The sequence below is a fragment of the Castor canadensis genome, chromosome X (genome assembly GCF_047511655.1).
Source record: "Castor canadensis chromosome X, mCasCan1.hap1v2, whole genome shotgun sequence".
In the NCBI taxonomy this organism is placed as follows: domain Eukaryota; kingdom Metazoa; phylum Chordata; class Mammalia; order Rodentia; family Castoridae; genus Castor; species Castor canadensis.
The window spans coordinates 23816728-23838162 of NC_133405.1; the positions used below are offsets into that span (position 1 = coordinate 23816728).

At 38.4% G+C, this 21435-nt stretch overlaps 1 protein-coding gene and 1 pseudogene across 1 annotated transcript; one reads left to right on the forward strand and one right to left on the reverse strand.

Moving 5' to 3' along the window:
* Positions 1-838: 838 nt before the first annotated feature.
* Positions 839-1794, forward strand: LOC141419420 (olfactory receptor 10A2-like; annotated as a pseudogene).
* An 18244-nt stretch (positions 1795-20038) lies between these two features.
* Positions 20039-21004, reverse strand: LOC109679578 (olfactory receptor 11A1-like). Its single transcript, XM_020154743.1, has one exon. It carries the CDS (start codon positions 21002-21004, stop codon positions 20039-20041), a length of 966 nt encoding a protein of 321 aa, XP_020010332.1.
* Positions 21005-21435: the final 431 nt, after the last annotated feature.

The following is a 21435-nucleotide window of genomic DNA, read 5'->3' on the forward strand; positions in this document are numbered from 1 at the left end:
TACCCCTTTCACCGCCACCTCCCCACTCCCACTGGTGCCAATCACTCCCTTCCCCTCCCCGGGAAGAACCTATTTCACCTATTTTTCTCCAATTTTGTAGAAGAAAAAACATAATAGATAAAACAAGAAACATGACACTTTGCCAGTTTGGAATAAAGGTAGCTACATAGGGAGTTTCCTTGTGTTAATCCCATGCATATGTGAATTACAGCTCTAATTGATTCGCCTTTTCCAGTCCCCTTCATCTCTCCCTTGTCCACTTCCCACGGTGGCCCCAGCCAGTTTAAAATTTCTATATTCATTCCTGTACAGTGAGTACGTCAACCACATTCAAGTTTTTGGTTTCCTTCCCTTGCCCTATCCCTCCCTTGCACAGCCTCCCCTTAGTGTGACCCTTGTCCCATAATATTACTGTATTTGTTTTAAGTCTACAATCTGCATATGAGGGAGAACACGAGTCTTTTGGCTTTCTATTGACTCTTAAAAGCTGAGTTTCAGAAGTTCAGGCAAAATTAAGTTCAGAGAAGTTTCTGTGCTATGTCCCATAAGGAAGTGTTTGCCTCCCACTGTGAGACTCCCAAAGGCAGATTCATCACCAGTGTTAAGTCAAAGAAAAGAGCATAGGAGATGCCCTCTCTGCTCACTCTCCTGAGCATAGCTTCTGATTCCTTTTCAACTACTAAGTAAATATACCTAGTAGAACAAAATAGAAAATGCATTCCAGGGAAAAAGAGAAAGGGCCTTTGAGTTATATGCTAGATGGTGTTTCTGATGCTATTGCATAACTTCAGTAGCACTGCTCTTTTACTAACTGGCTATATTTCTTTTCTTCTCAGATATGGTTCCTGAATCTCACAGATATGATCATCTGACCATGAACAAAGAATTTCTCCTTCTGGGATTTGGGAGTCTCCACGGGTTACAGTTTTTCCTCTTTGGACTATTTTTGGGAATCTATGAGGTGACCTTGCTTGGGAAAATTCTCATCCTTACAGCCATTTCAGTGACCGCAGCCTCCAAACACCCATGTACTTCTTTCTGCGCAAATTTTCCTTCCTTGAGATCTGGTACACTACTTCTTTTGCCCCTAAGATGATGCAAACTCTTCTCTCAAGTCCGGAAGCAATTTCTTTTTGCAGGTTGTGTGGCCCAGTTTTACTTCTGTGGTTGCATGGCAGTAGTTGAGTGCTTTCTGCTAGCAGCCATGTCTTATGACTGTTACCTTGCTTTCTGCAGCCCCCTCCAGTACCTGTCCTTCATGAACCTCTGCACATATGTCCTGCTTGCGGGTGTGTCTTGGCTGGGTTGCTTCCTAACTCCTGTGGTCACTGTCACCATGACTTTCCAGTTGCCATTCTGTTCAGCCTATGAGATTGATCACTTCTTCTGTGACCTGGCCCCTGTACGTTGGCTTGTTCTGATCCTAAGACTGTGGAAATAACCACTTTCTTCATGGCCTCCTTTGTCACTATGGTGCCCTGCCTAGTCACTGAAGCCTCCTATATCCATATTGTAATTGCTGTCCTCAGGATCCTGTCAGCTGCAGGAAAACAAAGGGCTTTCTCCACCCGCTCCTCCCACCTTATTGTAGTCACTCTGTACTATGAAACTCTGGGAACAGTGCATGACAGTCCCATAGCAACCCAGACTGCTGCCTTAAACAAGATCTTCTCACTACTCTACCCTGTGGTCACCCTCATGATCAATCCCATTGTGTACAGCTTGAGAAATAAGGGTGTTAAAAATGCAGTTAGGAAATTCCTGAGTCAGTGGGCATATGCCAAGGAGGCCTAATGGCCCTTACTATCTCTAGGGTGTCCCTTTTCTCAGCAGTCTGTAAAGGAAGCCAAGCACTAGGCTGAGAACTTGGGGGTTCAGACCACTGCTAGTCCCTCTTTCTAGGGAAATAACAGAAAAGGGACCCCCCTACAGCCTAGTGTTCTTAGGATTTCCAAGTTAATCATTTTACAGTAAGATTAAGTTTATCTGGGTATGTATGAGTCTATCAGGCTATATCACCAGATGCATTGTAAAGGAGGAAATTAGAAAGACCCAGCTTGATTATGCACCTAGGCTAGGTGCATATTAGCCTAAGTGCCCATCAACTGAGGAATGGATAAGGAAAATGTGGTATACATACATGATGGAGTATTGTTCAGTCCTAAAGAAGAACAAAATCATGCAAGAAGAGGGATAGAACTAGAGGACATCATATTACATGAAATGAGCCAGATTCAGACAAATATCATGTATTTTCTTTTATGAAAGTAGAAGAGGGACTATTAGAGAAGAGGAAGGGGGTCAAAGGAAAAGGGGGTAAAAGAGTAAAGAGGTGTGAAAGTAATAACCACTATAAAAACAGCATGGAGTCTACTCAAATAAACTAAAAATAGCACTGCCATATGATCCAGCAATTCTATTCCTAGGGATATACCCAAAGGAATATAAGTCAGGTTACAATAAAGGCACCTGCACACCCATGTTTATTGCAGTATTATTCACAATAAGTAAGCTATGGAAACAGCCAAGATGCCCTACTACTGATGAATGGATTAAGAAAATGTAGTATTTATGTATAGTGGAATTTTATTTAGCCATAAAGAAGAATGAAATTTTGTCATTTGCTGGCAAATGGATGGAACTGGAGAGCATTATCTTAAGTGAAGTAAGCCAGGTCAGAAAGACTAAGATTGCATGTTTTCTTTCATATGTAGACTATTGACCTAATACAAACACAAGTGATTTGAAAAACAGGTCATGCTAGGGAGAGGTCACATTTGAGAGATGGAAGGTAAAAGAAGGAAGTTAAGAATGTGAATACTGTTGATATACTTCTTATATAAGAATGAAGATAGAATTTTTAGAGCTGTTGAAATCACCATAAGAAGGGACCTAAGGAATAAGAGAGAAAAATAGAAGGATAAACTAATTTAGGTCATTATATATATGTGTGTGTGTGTGTGTGTGTGTGTGTGTGTGTGTGTGTGTGTAAATATCACAGTGAAATTCCCTGTGTAGCTATCTTATATTTTTAAAAAGTATTTTTTCAAAAATAAAGAATGAGAAGGTAAAACAGGTCCTATCTGGGAGTTGGCACCAGTTGGAAGGGGGAGGATACAAGGAAAGGGTGTAGGAAGGAGAATATGGTAGAAATGTTATGTACTAGTGTATGAAAATAGAAAAATGACACCTGTTGACACTATTTGAGGAATGGGGAGAGGAGAGATACAGGAGAATGATGGAGGGGATGAATTCAACTATGATATATCATAAGAACTTTGTAAATGTCACAGCATACCCCCAGTACAACAATAATAAAAAAAGAAAAAAAGCTGTATGTAATCAAAAAAGGAAAGACAGTAAAAAAGGGGTGAATATGATCAAAGTATCATATATGTGTACATGAAGCCCGTTGTTTTGTATAAATAATATATACCAGTAATTATATGCTAATAATAAAAAGTAAAAAACAGCTTACAGCAAAAACATCATTCCATAAAACCCTCCTCTTCTTCTTTCTCTTCCTCTGTGTATGGGGCGGGGTGCTAGAAACATCTGTTGGTAGTACGGTATATACTTAAGTCTATACAAACACACACACACGCACACACACACACACATCTACATGCACGCATTGTTGCAATACCCTACTTACTCATCCTACCTTATACTACAGTACTTCATATTACCTGCCTTAGCTTCTGCCCAGCAGGACACTTCACTGTGCCTCTCCTTGGCATTCACGCAATTTCTAGCTGCTGCCCCTCACCTTCTCTTGTCTCTTAGATCATCTGCTTCTCTACTGAACAAAACAATCTCTAAAGTCCTAGAGCAGCTATTGACTGTTCCACTCACTTTAACAGTTAATCAAGTCCCTCGAAGACTGGAATAAGATTGTCCTTATCCTTCTTAATTTCTGCTAGCATGGTGTTCCACACACAGTAAATCTAAAATAATTATTTGTTGATTAAATGAATCAATGACTAATCAAAGCAATGAATGTGAGGTGGGTAAAGAGTGAAATCCGTCACTTGCTTCTGCTTACAATGGCCTCTCCTTTCCTGATCCCTCCTCATGGTCATAGATACCCTTACATCTTTCTACAGGCAGCTCCCACTGAGCAACTCTGATTCTTCCCTTTGTAGTCTTTCCATCTGCCCTTCCCAGAGTGGAGCTGGTTCTTTCTAGACTCCAAGCCTTACCCAGTCCTTTCCTTGTTTGTTACCCTCCATGGTTCCCCAGTATCTCAGGAATGGAGTCTGAGCTTCTCAGCTTGGTCTCTGTTCACCTCTTAAGCTCACTCTCACCTCTCCTATTTTCTCATTTTGTGCTACAGCCACACCAAACTTCTCAAATAGATTTGGAAACTCCAAACAAGCAAGATAAATTGCCATATCTCCCTCACAGTATCTAGAACCAAAGGAGAACAAAAAAAAAGTAGTGTTCAAATAAGACATCTTCAGTTGAGTAATAATACATTCATCATTCGTACATTTTCCTTTTTATTTCCATTTATTGGCTTCTGACCTATGAATTCTTTTGGCTTAAGTAAAAAGATAATCTTGATTGGCTGTCAGTGATGTGTGTGCATGTGGGTGGTTTTGCCTCATTTCATCAGCCAGCCCTCTCTAATTCTAAAGGGACACCAGAAGCACAGATATGGACACCCCAAAAACTTCTACTTATAAAATAATCAAAGAAGGCCAACTAGTTTGGACAACTTTCCCAGCTGGTCCTTCCTACTCCCTTCCGGACCACCCACAGAGCTCCCTGTTGTTTAGGGTCTAATTGTTTCTAATCTAGTTTCAACTTCTTGTAATTACCCTCAATTATGAAATAGAGCTCATAGAACACTCTCCTTGTGATTAAAATATGGATCTAATGTAGAAGTGTAATTGCTTTTCAGCCTCTCAGGAGTTCTGCCTAGCCTGTGCAGATTTACAGTGGAAATGCCTCATCACTCTATCCATACATGTCTTTTCTTATTGAGTCCAGGTTTCTGGAAAAAAAAAGTTGAAAAAATTGTTTTCTGTGTTGGCCACTGGGGAAATTCTTAAAAAAGAATCTACTAGCCCAAGGTCAACTAATCCTAGAAACTTCCAACAACTTCCCATTGGCCTTAGAATGAAGCCCAAATGCTCCATGTAAGTGACCAACATTACCTGTCACAACATCCACGGACATGTAGCCCACTGAGAGCCCTTTCATGGCCATTAAAGAAATAAATTTTGCTTGAATCTCATCTTTTGCCTCTTTCTTGTTCTCTGAACTCTTATATCCCTGGCTTTGAATTCCTCAAACCAACCACCTCCTCAGAACATTCACATATCCAGTCCTTTTCTTCTTCCTTATCCATCCCTCCTTTCATCTGGGTACCTTCTAGCCCTTTAGTAATATGCCCTTAAAGAACTCTCTTTTTCATTATAAATTTTTCACAACTGCAATTAAGTAATTATCTGAATATAATATGCATATGTATGTATGCATATATATACATATAAGTATATATCTTCAACCCTCACTATAAACCTCACAGTATCTGTGTCAGCTTTATTGGAATACAACCTCCCCAGAACCCAGCACAGCACTCACCACTGAATAAATGTTCAATAAATACTTGTTAATTAAAAAAACGAAAAAGCCATCTAAATTCATTTCATTTGTTTGATAAAGTATTATGTTGCTCTCACTCAAGATGTGGCTATTTAATCTTCCTGTGGGCCAGTTCATGTCAATGTTCCCCAAACCACAGTGTACTCTAAGATCCTCTATCAATCGTATCACGATTGTGTGCAATTCCCAGAGGAAGCTGGAAGATAGTGTACAGCTCAGGGCAGGCAGTCCCAAATAGTGAGAAACATGTCAGAGTGCATGACCTGCTCTCGGTGGTAGCACAGCTTCCCTACAGAATCCAAAAGAGAACACTTTTCTGTCAGTGTATTTTGGTTGATACACTTGCCTCTGTAATGTGAAGAGATTTCCTCTATTTAGTGAAACATGTTAATGATTGGACGGGGTAATTAATAACAAATCAGATTAAATTTTCATGTCTCTGTACAAGCCAAAGAGAAATTATCCTCATTAACCTGATCAGTACAAACTGTCATACTAGATTAGAAGAGCTGCAGCTTCAATTTGTACCTTAACCCTCACTGTTTTGGCCAGATGGCTTCCTGGTACCTCAGCAGCTGCTCAGCAAAGAGGGAGCAGAATCCTGGAATGGGAAAGTCTGGGATAAGAGAAAGCAAAATGGGCTTCACTCCTGGTCTAAAGAAAGGTTGCCAACAGTTTCCGTCTCAATATTAGAGGCCTGTCCATGGCAGCATTTCTATATGAAGCAGCCAGGGTAAGAAGTGGAGAAGGCAGCCTTGTTGTTAGGGCAGTGGCCCTGACCATACTCAGGTGAAAGGCTGAACAGTGCGCATGGAAGCAGAGCTCCAAAGAGAGGGCCTACAGGTAGTCTTATAGTTAAATGAATTACAGTTCAGAGGTAAATTGCAGAAAAACCAAAAACAGAGACAAAAGCTATATGCTAGGCATCCTTGCAGGTTCTCCAAGACTTCCAAACTTTAACCCATTCTCTGTTCCTTCCTCTATAGGCTTCTCAAAGTCACCTTTCATTTCCAGCACAAGATCACAGCTGGTATGAATACGAATGAAGACAATAGAGTATGGGGACATAAAAAATTCTTTTTGCCGGTCAAAAATTAAGTCTAACAAAGTTGATATCAAACTTTGCTTCATAGTAATTAAAAAAATAAGACAGATTGTGTGGCAAAAACAATCAGAACTTATATATATCCAAATGAGAGTTTTCTTCTTCACTGAAGCTTCTTGGGAAACCATATGCTTGTTCTATCATACTTAAAAGAATCACTAGAACTTCTTTTTTAAAGTATTTTCTTCAGATTCTTATACATATTATTTTGAATTTCTTAATCTAAGGTTAATTTTCATCTTTTAAGGATGGATTTATATTATACAATTGGCCAAAATACTTATTGATCTTGGTCTTATAAAGTTGGACATTATTCAAATAAGCTAGAATCTTCAACGATTATTTTTACAATTACAAGCTCTTAAATGTGGTCCAGGCCTGAGAGCCAAATCAGAAATGGCCAGTATCTGAAGGTCAGACAGGCCAGCAGGGCTGGCGTGAGCTTTAAGAGTGCAAGCTTTAACTGAGTATAATATTTTATAATTCATCTCTGTTTTGCATATATAGCACTTTTGTCTTGTTGTAATTGATGAGCAGCCTCTATTGGATGGGTATTTATATGTCCTGGACCATTAGATTAAGATTGTAATTTCATTTGTAAGTCTGTAAAAATTATTGTTCCAAGCATAGAAACATTTTGCAGATCTGAAAATCATGGTCATCATCGAGTCAAAAGTGAATTATTTAGGATTATGTCACATATTAAATAGCTTCATTTGTGAACTGCATAAAAAGGGGGCCTGCATATTATATAGCACATATGCTGGTGACCAAAGTGTCAGGGAAACATGGTAAGAGTAGAGGTCAAGCCAAGAAATAGACAGAGAATCTGGGAGTCTCAAGAGGAGATAAGAAATATGGTATTAAAGGAAATATTACAAAGGCAACTCAGAACCCTACTCTCAGGAAGACTAGAATATCAGTTGAGGAATCAAATAAGAGATGTGGGATCTGGAAGAAAGTTATAGGAAATTAAGTAAGACTGCAATTAAAGTCATGGGATGACAAAGTCAGAGTAAGCCTGAATTTCTAATATTTCCTCTGTGTCAGACTAAGATTGTTCCAAGAACCTAGGACAGAGATGAGTTCACAGGGATTGTTAAGTGGTCCCACATACAACTAAAATTGCAAAAGTAATTTGATTTGCCACCTTCTTCTTGGTGAAGAAGTCAATCATATAATTCCTCCAAAGCTTCAGAGTATCTACGAGTCTGACTTTTTGCCCTTGAGAAGGAAATTCTACATGCTCAGTATCATGATTGTTAACAATAGCACAAGTCCATTATCCTCATCTGCAGCTGGATTCCACACCCATCTTGAAGTCTCTGGCATGCTGAAGTTTGCCTCTAAAGATTCTAGCACTTACATTTCTTGATCTTATTAGAAAAGCTATTTGTTGTGCTGAAAGTTCAAAACAAATGTTAAATATTCCTTATTTTCATTTACCACTCAAAATTCATTGACATATTTACAGAAATTTTGTTTGCATTTTGGATTTCATCCTGAATTCTTCAGGCATCATTCTTACAGTTGCAAGACATAAGGACAATTAGTAACGCAAATCTCAGACCTTTTCAATATTTCCATTGGTCCTGTGAGTGCTACATGACCAATTTTATGCATCATCACAAACACCTTTACTAAATCTTTTGTGGCAATACCAATTTTTGCTCTTGATATTATTCATCCTCTCATATGCATTTCTTAACACATAAAGTATCTCACTTACAAATTTATTCTGCACAGTATTTGATATTGATCCTTTGCTCTAACCAATAGCCACACATATTTTTTTGCAGTAACATGAAAATAACACATTTCACCACCAATGTTAGCTAGTGCCAGACTGATTGGCTGACTTTGAAACTTTTGTTCCTGAAAGTTAAAACATGTTGCCAGTTTGGCCTTGGTCACAGTTCCAAACATTTTGAGTAACAACTTCCCTTTAGACAGTGTAGATATAACCTCAAGGATGGTTATTTTAGAAATTAGGACACTTACGTTCTTTCTCTTTCATATATTTTGTAATCATCTCGGCTTGGACTAGACAAAGGTCAATGCTACATAGACTTGAAGAGTAAGTAAGTAGGGTTGTGGGGTCTCAATATACATGTTTTAGCAGTACCTGTTTAGCATGTACCTGTTTTAACAGTCTAGAACATTGTCCTTATCCTATCTCTTGAGTTCTTACAGTATTTGGTAGTGGTTAATATAGCACACTCTGGAGTTAGAACTCAGTTTGAAACTTAATCAGACCATTCATTAACTTACTCAAGTCAATCACTACTTTCACTGAACTGAAGTTTCCTTATCTACACTATAGAAATGATATCTACTGCAAAGTTCATGAGAAAATGAAATAGTATACGCAAAACAATCAGCATAGTACCTGGCACATATTGAGCTTTATGCTATTAATTGATGAGAAGATCAGTCTCACTTAGTGAAAAGTCAAGATAATCATTTAAAGCTCTAATGTAAAATACCTATGAATATCGACACTGTTTATTCAGAAACTTTCTTCACAGGGTAAGGGCATAAATAATATTCCATTCCAGCTATACTCCAAGGAGAATTTGGGCTTCCCTCAGGCTTGTGGGATATATTTTGTTTCCTTGAGACATGACCCCACACCAGTTACTCTTGAGCTGAAGTTACTATAGACCTTTACCTTCCCCACCTCGGTACATGCACTTGCAAAGGACTTGGCTCTCTCTTACCTTCAGCTGCCACTGCTGCTAGTCAAGGACTGAAAGCTTCCATCAATCCTGTATGTACCAGGCCTGAATTTATTCAAGTGAACTTCCTTCTCAATGGATTATTTGGGGTATGATTGTTCATTATTGTTACTTTTAAATACAAACAATGAATTCTACATCCAAGTAGATGGCTTAATGGCATCCTCCTAATAAATGTTCTACATGTAAGTAATCAATAGTAAGAATTATCAGTGCTCTACATGTAAATGAAACCTGCATTACCCCTGTACTTTTGTTTATGGTGTTTACCAAACATATCCTTTCTTTTTTGTGACTGGTTAAATGGAAAACTCCAAAGTCTAATCTATAAATAAGGCAATCCCGTGTCATGAGCTAGTGGAGTTCAAGTTATCAATTTATCTATATTAACTCTTAACTACAATGATATATCACTTACCTAAAAGTCCCCTTCATGGAAACCCTAATTGTCTTTGTATTCAGAACTAAAAACTAAGGAGTAACCTTTAGAAACCTTAGGGCAGGCAAGAGATGATACAAAAATCTATGCACCAAAACTCACACAGAGTACTTACAGAAAAACCCCTAAGGCTCTCAATGCTGCTTTAGACACAGTTGTAACTCAGCTTGGTTGCAGAGCCTACAGTAGAATGGAAAATGTCTAAGGACTACTGGAGGTATAAACAATGTTATCAGTAAGCAAAGACTTTAAAAAGAAGACAGGATATTTCTTTTAAAATGTCTTGGGGCCATTTGGTGGGTGATTAAACAGTCTGATACATCTCAAGACAGCTCCTAAGAGCACCCCTACATCTCAGCCACAACTCAATGATTAGTATCCATAAAGATGGCCTGGCATGAACTGGAAAAGAGCAAATTGTGTCAAGTACACTTGGCATGAAAAGACAGGGACCTATCCATTTAAAACAATTGGCTAATGCAAGGGATGATTCTTTAGACGTTTCTTTTATTTGGAGCATGCACTTGCAAACATCTCCTTTCTGGCCAATGCCAAACACAGCAGGTGTTACAGTATCTGCCAACCAAGGCATGTCACACTACCTTCTGCCTGATTTCAATGAACCAATAAGGTTTGTGATAAGTGCATTGTGTGTGTGTGTGTGTGTGTGTGTGTGTGTGTGTGTAAAACAGATGACAGATGCTAGTAAAATGCTTATGGAACCTTTTCTCCCTTCTCTGAGGTGGCACATGTAACAATCACTACTCTAGGTAGTGTCTGAGTTATTTCCAATTTTGAGTTAATTAGGTGGCTGTTTTGCTGGGCGGGGGGGGGCAGTTATTATCAAGGGGTGAGCTCTAAAGCTATAGGGAGTGTATTATGGCTGCCCTTTAGACAAAAAAAAAAGTGGATATTTGGGGCATGTCATTTTGCCATTGCACCTTCCAGAAGAAGTGTGTTCCAGCAAAAAGGGATGGTATTGGCAAGGAAAAGTTATTTGTCCAGGTTTCTAATGAAGTCAGGGAATTTCCTCTCACCTTGTTACTAGTAATAAACATAACTGGGGAGGGGGTAAAAGAGGAAAATAATGGCCTCCCAAGGAATAGTTATGCATTTAATTTTAATAACTTCCCCTGGGCCCATCTCCCAGTGAAGTTTTTTATAGTTAAAAATGCTTTCCTTAACTATGTCAGGTACAACTAATTAAAACCATCTACTTTGCAGTGAGTGAGGCACTAACTCCTTAATCCCAATAATAATGTGCAAAGGAGAAAGGAATGATGAAAGAAGCAGAATGTTGTCTATAAGAAAGGGAGCTACTTACTAACTTAGCGGCAAGATGCATAGGTGGATTGTAAGCAAGTGTACAATGTGTATCTATTCAGTACAATAGTGTGTGTGCATTTTGTGTGAAGACATTTACATGAAAAATGGTATGTGCATGTTCATATTCACATGTACATCTGCATATATAAGGGTAATATGTGTCTCTGTGTAAATAGGATATGTATATTTTGGTCATTTAATAGAGACATGCAGTCCAATGTACCTCTCCCCAGTTCCCAAAGACACCCTATATCTCAGCGTTGCTCCCAGTAATTTATGTCCATAAAATGGCATAAAATCATTCAGAAAAAGCTAAATTGTGTTAAGTTCACTTGGTGTAAGACAGAAAGCTCTCCATTTGAAACAACTGCAGTAAAAAGAACTTGGCCATTTGAAATGATTCTTCTAGTACTTGGTACATGCACTTGTATACAATATCTCCTTCCCTTGCAATGGCAAACATATCAGATATTACAGTAGCTGTCAACGAAAGTATGTCACCCTAGGTTCTTCTGCCAGTGTAGATATGGGTCTGTGTGTTTGTGTGTGTGTGGTCATTCAAGTTGGGGCGTGTTTATACACATAGCTATGACAAGCATGAAAGGATGTACATTTTTATTGAATTCAGTACATTAAAACACATTTCTTTCCCATAGCTTGTCTTGACCATCTTTGTTCCTGGTTTCCTGTTCCAGTGCCTTATTTTGCATTCTTCAGCAGAGATCCCATGGGATCAAATTTGGCTCAGTTGGAGATTGCTTAGCTTATCTAACTGCCCACCTGTCCAGCCCAGCAATCTCATTGCCCCATCGTGTAGTTTCAACTGCATCCTCTTGCCAGAGCTGCCACCTGCTCTTTAGTCCATTCTGGCCAGAGATATTTCCTTGAAACCGACCCAATGACCCTGCTTAGGCTAAGTTAAGCACTAGTCCTGGCAGAACCAGGGGTAGGAACAAGGTGACAAGGCTGGACTGCAAGACTTTGCATGGTGTGAACCAGGCTCCCTTGGAGACAGTAAGAACCAGGATCCATGAGAGGTTGTCCAAAGTAAGGACTGCTGATTTTGGATGGAGGAAGCATACTGGATGCTCCCAAGTATCTTGGTCCAATGGAAAACACACATAGGAAAGGAAAATTAGAACCAAGTATGGAGGGTACTGGTTCATCAGTAACAAGAACGAAGCATAAGCTGAAAATGTGGAATATCCTAGAGTACTGCTCCAAAGTGAGTCAGAAATTCCCAATGTCATCTTTAAGAACACACCAAATAGTCATTTACTGAGGGTCTACCATATGTCAAGCATTTGTCAGGAACTGGGCACATCTCAGCATACAGAACATCACTCCTGCCCTCAAGTAGCTTACTGTGTATTCAAAAAGATCAAGAATCAACTTCTTATTCATATTTCTGTATGAAAAATGCCACAAGTTGGAGAGGAATGAACATTTAAAGGTCACCCACATGGCTTCAGGATGAAGTCCAAATTCCTTGGCTTGGAATAGAAGGCCATTCATGAGTTGGCTTCTGCTTCTTAGGTCTCAGTTGTCACTATCATGGCGTGCATACTGTACATCCAACCACATTAAATTTCTTGAAATAATTTGAACATGTATCCTCTCTTTCACTTCCAAGCCATTACAGTTGATCACTTTGTATATAATGTTCTTCCTAAGCTTCACCCATGAAATCCTACTTGTTTATCCTGACCACTACTCCCCAGATTTGCTTGAGTGCCTGAATTCATTTTCTATGGCTACCAGAATGAAGTACCACAAACTGTGTGGCTTAAACAACGGAAATTTATTTTTGCACAGTTCTGGAAACTGAAAGTCTTAAATCTAGGCAAAGTTGGTTCCTTTGTGGAAGAACCTGTACCATGATTTGTTCCTGGTTTTTGGTGGTGTTCTGGTAGTCTTTGGTATTCCTTAGCTTATGTATGTGCCACCCTATTTTTGCTTTCATGTTCACATGACATTCCAGTGTGCATATCTATCTCTGTGTCCAAATTTCCCCTTTTATGAGGACACAGATCATATTGAATTAGGACTCATCCTAATGACCTCATGTTAATTTGATTACCTTTGTAAAGATTTTCTCTCCAAATAAGATCACATTTTGATGCACTGGGCCTTAGGACTCCATCATAACTTTCTTTGGGGAACACAGTTCAATTGAGAACAATTCCTCTTCCCCAGTTCTTCTATAGAGCCCTGTAGTAATCATAGTATTAACCAACCTAATTATAATTGTCTATCTAATTGCCTGCCTGTCTTATCAGGTTGTGAGCTCCATAAGGGCAAAGATTATGATTTATGCATTCTTGTATCACTAGTACTTGAAACAAAACCAAGAGCATAGTAGGCATTTAGTACATATTTGTTACAGTATAAGTGTCACTCCTTTGATCAGAGGCCAATCTTTTCACACGTGCTCTGGAACTCATACTTTCCTGCCTTTGTAGGAACCACATCCCTACAGTCTCTTGCATCTTCAACTTTTCCCTCTCAAATAATATGTGAACATTTCCTATGATTTTTACATTGCAAAACTAACATTTTCACTTAAGCTCTTTGCTCCAGGTCTAACTACATCTATTTCCTTTCAGAGCCAGACTTCACCAAATAATTACCTGTACATAATGTATTCTCTTCTTGACCTTTTATTCATTTCTTTGTCTCGCTCCAATATCGCTTCAACATGCATCACTCTACCAAAAATGCCTTTACTGAGGTCATCCAACCTCCTGGTTATCAAATACTATGGACTTTTTGGTCTCCTCAGCTTACTCATGCCTTCAGCATAGTTTATCAGGCTCCCTTTTCAAAACATTCTCTTCTGTCTACTTGAATGTTTTTTTTCCTACCTCTCTATCTTATCTTTATATGCTGGTTATTCTTAATCTATATAATGTCTAAGTGATGGAGCTCCCAGGGTCCTATTGCAGACACTCTTTTCCTTGTGAATTATTTCTGTTCATGATTTCACCCACTTTAATGCTTTTGAATGCCACCTACATGCTGGTGATTTTTAAATTTATATTTCCATAGAAATATATATATACATATGATATACTGATATATATGTACTTTTTAGAAGTTCTTGGGATCAAGCCCAGGGTCTTGCACATGCCAGGCAAGTGCTCTACCACTGAGCTACAATCCCTCCAGATCAATTTTTTTTACTGCATATTAATTGTATGCAATAAGTAGTTTCAAGTCCAAATGGCCAAAAAACACATGAAGAAATGCTCAACATCCCTGGTCATAAATGACATGCAAATCAAAACCACATTAAGATTCCACCTCACAAGGCTGGAATGTAGCTCAGTGGTTGAGCGCTTGCCTAGCATGCATGAGATCCTGGGTTTGATCCCAGCACCAAAAAAGACAAAAAAAAAGATTCCACCTTACTCTTGTTAGAATGGCTATCATCAAGGATACAAACAACAACAAATGCTGGTGAGGAGGTGGGGAAAAAAGAACCTTTGTACACTGCTGGTGGAAATGTAAATCGGTACAACCACTATGGAAAACAGTATGGAAGCATCTCAAAAAAAAAAAACTAACTAAAAATAACACTGCCATATGATCCAGCAATTCCACTCCTGGGGATACACCCAAAGGAATGTGACTCAGGTTATTCCAGAGGCACCTACACACCCATGTTTATTGCAGCACTATTCACAATAACCAAGTTATGGAAACAGCCAAAATGCCCCACCACTGACAAATGGATCAAGAAAATGTGGTATTTATATACAATGGAATTCTACTCAGCCACAAAGAAGAATGAAATTTTGTCATTTGCAGGTAAATGGATGGAACTGGAGAACATCATCTTAAGAGATGTTAGTCAGGCTCAGAAGGCCAAAAATCACATGTTCTCCCTCATATGTAGATTATAGACCTACAACGAATGCAATAATATTATTGGACATGGTCCAATATGTTTTCTCTTCAACAAAATCAGAGAACAGGTTCTGCCCAGAAGGAAGCAAGCAGGGGGAAGGTGGGCCAAATAATATGAGTAAATTTTTACATTTACACATGAGTAAATGTAAGAATGATCAAATAAAATTTTTAAAAAAAGAAAAGTAGGTCACACTAAGGGGAGGGAACTAATGGAAGGGAGAGGGTAAAAGAAGGAAGTAAAGAAGAGGAATATGGTTGATGTACTTTCTATACAAGAAGGAATATATAATTTTTAAACTTGTTGAAATTACCATAAGAAGGGGACTAAACTAGAAAAAAAATGGAGGGGATGAACCAATTTGAGTTGTAATACATAAATACATGGAAATCTTATGATGAAACTCTCTGTGTAGATATGGTAAACAAGATAAATTGTCTTTTTTTTCAAAAACAGAGTACAGGAAGTAAAACAGGTCCTGTCTAGGGGTTTGTGCCAGTGGGAGGGGGAAGCTATAAAGAAAGGGAGTAGGAGGGTGAATATGGTGGAAATATCAGGTAATCATGTATGAAAATGGAAAAATGAGACTTATTGAAACTATTCTAATAATGGGGGAAGGGGGATAAAAGAGAATGATGGAATTTAACTAAGATATATTTAATAAGAATTTAAATAAGATATATTGTAAGCACTTTTGTAAATGTACTCCCAGTACAATAAGATGATAATAAAAAATAAATAAATTAAATAATTGGTTTCATATATGCATTTAATGCACTTTGATAATATTCATTCCCTTCTATACTCTATTGTCCCCTTCTTTTCCCATTAATCCCCTTCCTCTTCCAAAATCATGCCCCTTATTTCATGTTGTTTAAAAAAATCTTGATCCAACATATTAGGTAAAATATACAATATTTAGCTTTGTGAGTCTGGCTTATTTCACTTAACATGATGATCTCTAGCTCTATCCATTTTCCTGAAAATGATATCATTCCATTCTTCTTTATGTCTGAATAATATTCCATTGTGTATATATACTAAATTTTTATTATCCATTCATCTGTAAATGGGCACCTAGGAAGTTACTGTAACTTGGCTATTGTAAATAGTACTGCAATAAACATAGGTGTACAGGTACCTCTATTATTTGATGATTTTGATTGCTTTGAGCATATATCCAGGAGTGGTATAGCTAGAAAAAATGGTTCTATTTTTAGATCTATTTTGAGGAAGATCCATGGAGATTTCCATAGTGACTGCACTAATTTACATTCCGATCAACAGTGGTTTCTTGATGATCTCACTGGGTAAGATGGAATCTCAATGCCATTTTTAATTGCATTTCCTTTTGGCTAAGGATATTGAACATTTCTTATATATTTATTGATCACTTGTACTTCTTTTAAGAAGTATCTGCTCAATTCATGTGCCCATTTATTAATTGATTATTTGTTCTTTTGACATTTAATTTTTGAGCTCATTATATATGTTGGATATTAATCTCTTGTCAGATGAATACTTAGAGAAGACTCTTCCATTTTGTAAGCTATCTCTTCACTTTAATAACCAGATCAGTACATTTAATTTCCTACTGGACATCCACTACTATGTCAGAATACTCCTGTACAAAACTGGTTTCACCATTTCTCCTTTCCCTGAAGCCTGGCCATATTCCAGGGTTCTCCCAACTCAGTGAGTAGCACAACATATAGTCAAATATAATCTAGTGAACAGAAAGTTATTGTTCATGCTTCCCTCTGTCAATCAAACCCTATCAATTCTATTTCTGAATACATCAAGTTCAAGTCATTTCTCTCCATCTCTGCCACTACTCTTCTAGTACATACTATGATCTTTAACCAGTAAACATTATAATAGTGTCCTAACTGATTTCCAAACATCCATTCATTCTCCACTCTTATCAAAAATCATTCTCCAAATAGCAGCCACAGTGATTTAAAAAACAAGAAGGATCATATTACCTTTTGAGAATTCCAATCTCCCTTACAAAGACGTCCAAGGAAGCACTGCATTACCAGTCTACTGCCTACATCCCTGCCCTGTCTAGGACACTTTCTCCCTTGATTGCTACATGCTCACTATGTTAACCTCTTCTCTGTTCTCAAAACAATCTTTACCACTGCAGATCTTGTTGCTAGCTATTCTCACTGTACAAATCTTCCCCTACCTCACTCCATCTTACCCTCTATCTTTGCCTGGTTTACTCCCATCTGTGTTTTGGGACTCCATTCAAATGCTGTATCATCAAAAAAAAGCCTTCTGTGGTAGTCCCCATACAATTCAAATTAAGTCCCTTTGTTATATGCCTTCCGAGAAGCCCACACTTTTCCTTCATAGTGCTTATCACAATATTAAACTATTGAGGAATTGTCAGGACACAGGTAATCCTTGAATCAAAGGAGGTAATAGAGTTCAGTTAGTATGGAAGATATACAAACACTCAGAAATTCACTCAAAAAATTTATTCAGAAAAAAATCAGCATCTCCTATATGCCAAGCATTCTGTGGGCACAGAAGACACAGTGGTAAACCACAGATAAACTGATATTTCCTTAAACTGAGGTCCATGGAGAATACTGTAGAAACATAGGAGACAGCATCAGTTGATTCAATGTATTGGATATAAGAAGATAGTAGGGCAAATTTTCCTGAAGAAGATAATGGTAGATCTAAGTAGTAAAAAGGTGAAGGGCATTATCTAGGTGTCATATATATATACATAGGCAAGATTTCCTGAGTAAAGACCCTGCATACTGATGCACAGGTGTGGTACAGTGAAATGGAACCCAGTTGGAAATGAGATTGGAGAAGGAGGCAAGATCAGGGTCATGGACTGCCATGAATCCTGAGGAGCTTGACTTCCTCCTATGAATATAAGTATCAAATGTCTCCTGGGTGCAGAGCAGTAGTCTGGGTACTTGAGTGTACAACTGAAAATGACTTTCTGACTCTGTCCTTAAAGGGTTTACAATGTCATGGAAAGATAGGACCTTGCATAAAAAATGCAGAGCACTGCATGCTTCATGTCAAATGAAGAAGAAAGCCCTTCTCAGTGGAAGAAATAGCATGAGCAGGACAGTCATGAAGGGTTCCAAGAGAATGTTAAAACCTTTTGGATGCCAGTGGCACATGCCTGTAATCCTAGCTACTTGGGAGGCTGAGATCAGGAGGATCACAGTTTGAAGCCAACCTAGGCAAATAGTTTATGAGACCCCATGTCTGAAATAACCAGAGCAAAGTGGACTAGAGGCATGGCTCAAGTGGTAGAGCACCTACTTCGTATGCGCAAAGCCCTGAATTCAAACCCCAGTCCCATCAAAAGAAAAAGAAGGAGACCAAATGGGGTGGATTGAGTTAAACAAAGGACATTCTGACATTTCTTCTTGTTCCTATGTCCCACTAAAAATTTTGTAAGTCCTGTCCCTTACATTACATAATTACTTTTAAAATTAAAGTAAATAAGAACATTCAGATTTTACCTGCAGACATTCTGTTAATAACTAGTTCTTTCAATATGTACATATTCTATAAAAATGTAATAACAGAAATTCTGAGCAATTTGAACACCAAGGCCACCAGACTATAATATCTTCAAGGTTGGAAACTGTCTACATTCTTCATTATTCTTATTCATAATTCTATTCCTAGTACCTAGCACAATGTGTGAATAATATTAGGCTCTCAATAAATATTTTTGGTCGAATAAATGAATACATGCATCCTCTCACTTTTCAGAAGAGAATTTTTGTGTTTTCCCTCTTTTCTGGAGTGTAGCTTTACTATACCAATTGGAAATGTTAGTTAGCTGATAACAGATATGAAAATAGGAAGCAGAAGCACAAATGAAGCTGGCAAGACAAACTCAGGTATACAACAAAACAGGATCTGGAAGGGGAACAGAAAGAAAGTAATGAAAACACAGTGCGTCACTCTAAATGTTAGAGAAAACTCAATACAGAAAAAATGCTTGAGGCTATCCACATTTCTAATATATTGCTGTAAGTCCTTAATGCACATTTCTTCAAAACTAGTCTACCAGTGGGTTTCCATATATTCTTCTAGACTCCATTTTTATCTTTGTAATTTCAGGCCAAGTAGTGTTGCAGTATTATTATTGACCATTTAACAGTCAGCCTTCCAGCCAGAACTCTAGTCTAGGTGTTGAAGGAAGTGAACATGACATCTTCATTTAGGAAGCTTCCCCCATACTTAAGGGGGTAAAACAGTTATCACTCCTCCTCCATCCCCAAGATATTCCAGAATTATTTATGTATTTATTTCCCCACTTGCTTCACTGAAGTTTTCTACTTTTCTCTTTAGATATGTTTATGATCCTAATGAATAGTAACTGTTTCCACATATATCATAGTACATAATTTATACTGCATTGTGTTGCATTTCCTTTTTAAAATCAGGGTAGTCTCCTTAACTGAACAAAAGCAAGAACCATCTTTTTTTAAATTTTAATTAACATTTATTAATTCTACATATGAATGGAGCTCCGTGTGATATTTCCATATGGAAAATGAACACAACTAAAGTATCCCTTCTAATTCTTACTTCCAAGGTTTAGTTTTTGGAGGAATTGTGTACAGCAATTATATATTACGTATCCTAGAATGGTTCTCCTCCCATCGACTAGAAAGTACTTCTTTTGTCTTGTAGTACAAATATGCTCAAGGAAAAAAATATCAGTTCAAGGAGACTAGGACCAACCCTTCCCTAAAAACATAAGATTTGGGGATTAGCCAAAATTTGGGTTTATAAAAATTATAATCTATCCTATGTTGTCTTAATCCAATTAGGGCTGCTTTAAAAATAGAATGTTTTGACTTTAGGCTGCCTTCATTTTTGTTGGTTGAATGGATATCATCATTGTAGGATCAAATCCCCAGTTTCCTCAGAGCCTCCTTGACATCTTTGTTTTTGAGGCTGTAGATAAGAGGATTACACATGGGAGTGACAACAGTGTAGAGCAAGGAGAAGGTCTTGTTGAGAGCTGACACCTGGCCATCTAAGGGCACAGCATAGACCAAGATTAAGGTCCCGTAAAACAAGGTCACAACCACTAGATGAGAGGAGCAAGTGGAGAATGCCCTTTGTCTACTAGTCATGGAAGTTATATTCAAAACCACTGAAAGAATCCTCCAGTAAGAGGCTAGAGTTAGTCCAAAGGGGGCCAGGGTCACCAGGGCTGTTAGACTCATGCAGACCAGGTTGACCAGATGGGGATCAGAGCAGGAGATCTTCTGCAGAGGTTTCAAGTCACAGAAGAAGTGGTCAATCTCATTGCCACCACAGAAGTTCAAGCTGAATACCATAGCAGCCTGGAACACAGCTGCTACTGTGAAGCCACTAAACCATGAGCCAATTACTAGCCCTACACACAGGGTTCCGTGCATTAATGTTGGATAGTGCAAGGGCCAGCAGACAGCCAGGTACCGATCATATGACATCACAGCCAGTAGATAACATTCAGTACTGCCCAGGGCCCCAAAGAAGTAAAGCTGAGTAATACAACCAACCATGGAGATCACCCTGTTTTCCCTCAACAAATCCACCAGCATCCTGGGCACAATGTTGGATGTGTAGCAGACCTCCAAGCATGAGAGGTTTGCCAGAAAGAAGTACATTGGAGTCTGCAGTCCTCTTTGAGTGCACACCAGCACCACAAGGAGAATATTCCCAGAAATGGTGGCTAGATAGATCATGCCAAACACAAGGAAGAGCAAGGGACTCAGTTCCTTGAGGTTTCCAAACCCCAATATGATCAATTCAGTTACCATCATCGTGGTGTTTTCTGGTCCCACAGAAGGCAAAAGTTCCAGAGGAAGTCTTAGCTTCTCCATACCAGTACATCGATCGGGTCACCCTACTACTCAGATTTCCCACATAATCCAGCTGTATCAGTGGTTAGACCTCTGCACTGGTGAGACTATTTCTTCAATATTGGTCCTTAACAAAACCAGTTAAATTTGTCTTCAGAAACCTGTCTCTAGAAATCAGTTGATCCTGATATCTGATCACAGTGGGAAACAGGATAAGGAGACTGTATAGAAGAAATAACTCAGTGGGAATCTATCTATCCCATCCCTAAAAGAACAATCATACCGGTAGCAGGTTGTCACCCCCAAATTCACATTCAAAGGAAGCATGCAAGGTCTATGCATGGAATCCATTATGTCATTTTGGAAAGAAGAAACTCCCAAGCAAATCCTTACTAAATATTGATAATTCAAAGAAAGATAGCAAAACTGTATTTATGGCTTTTTTGAGCAGA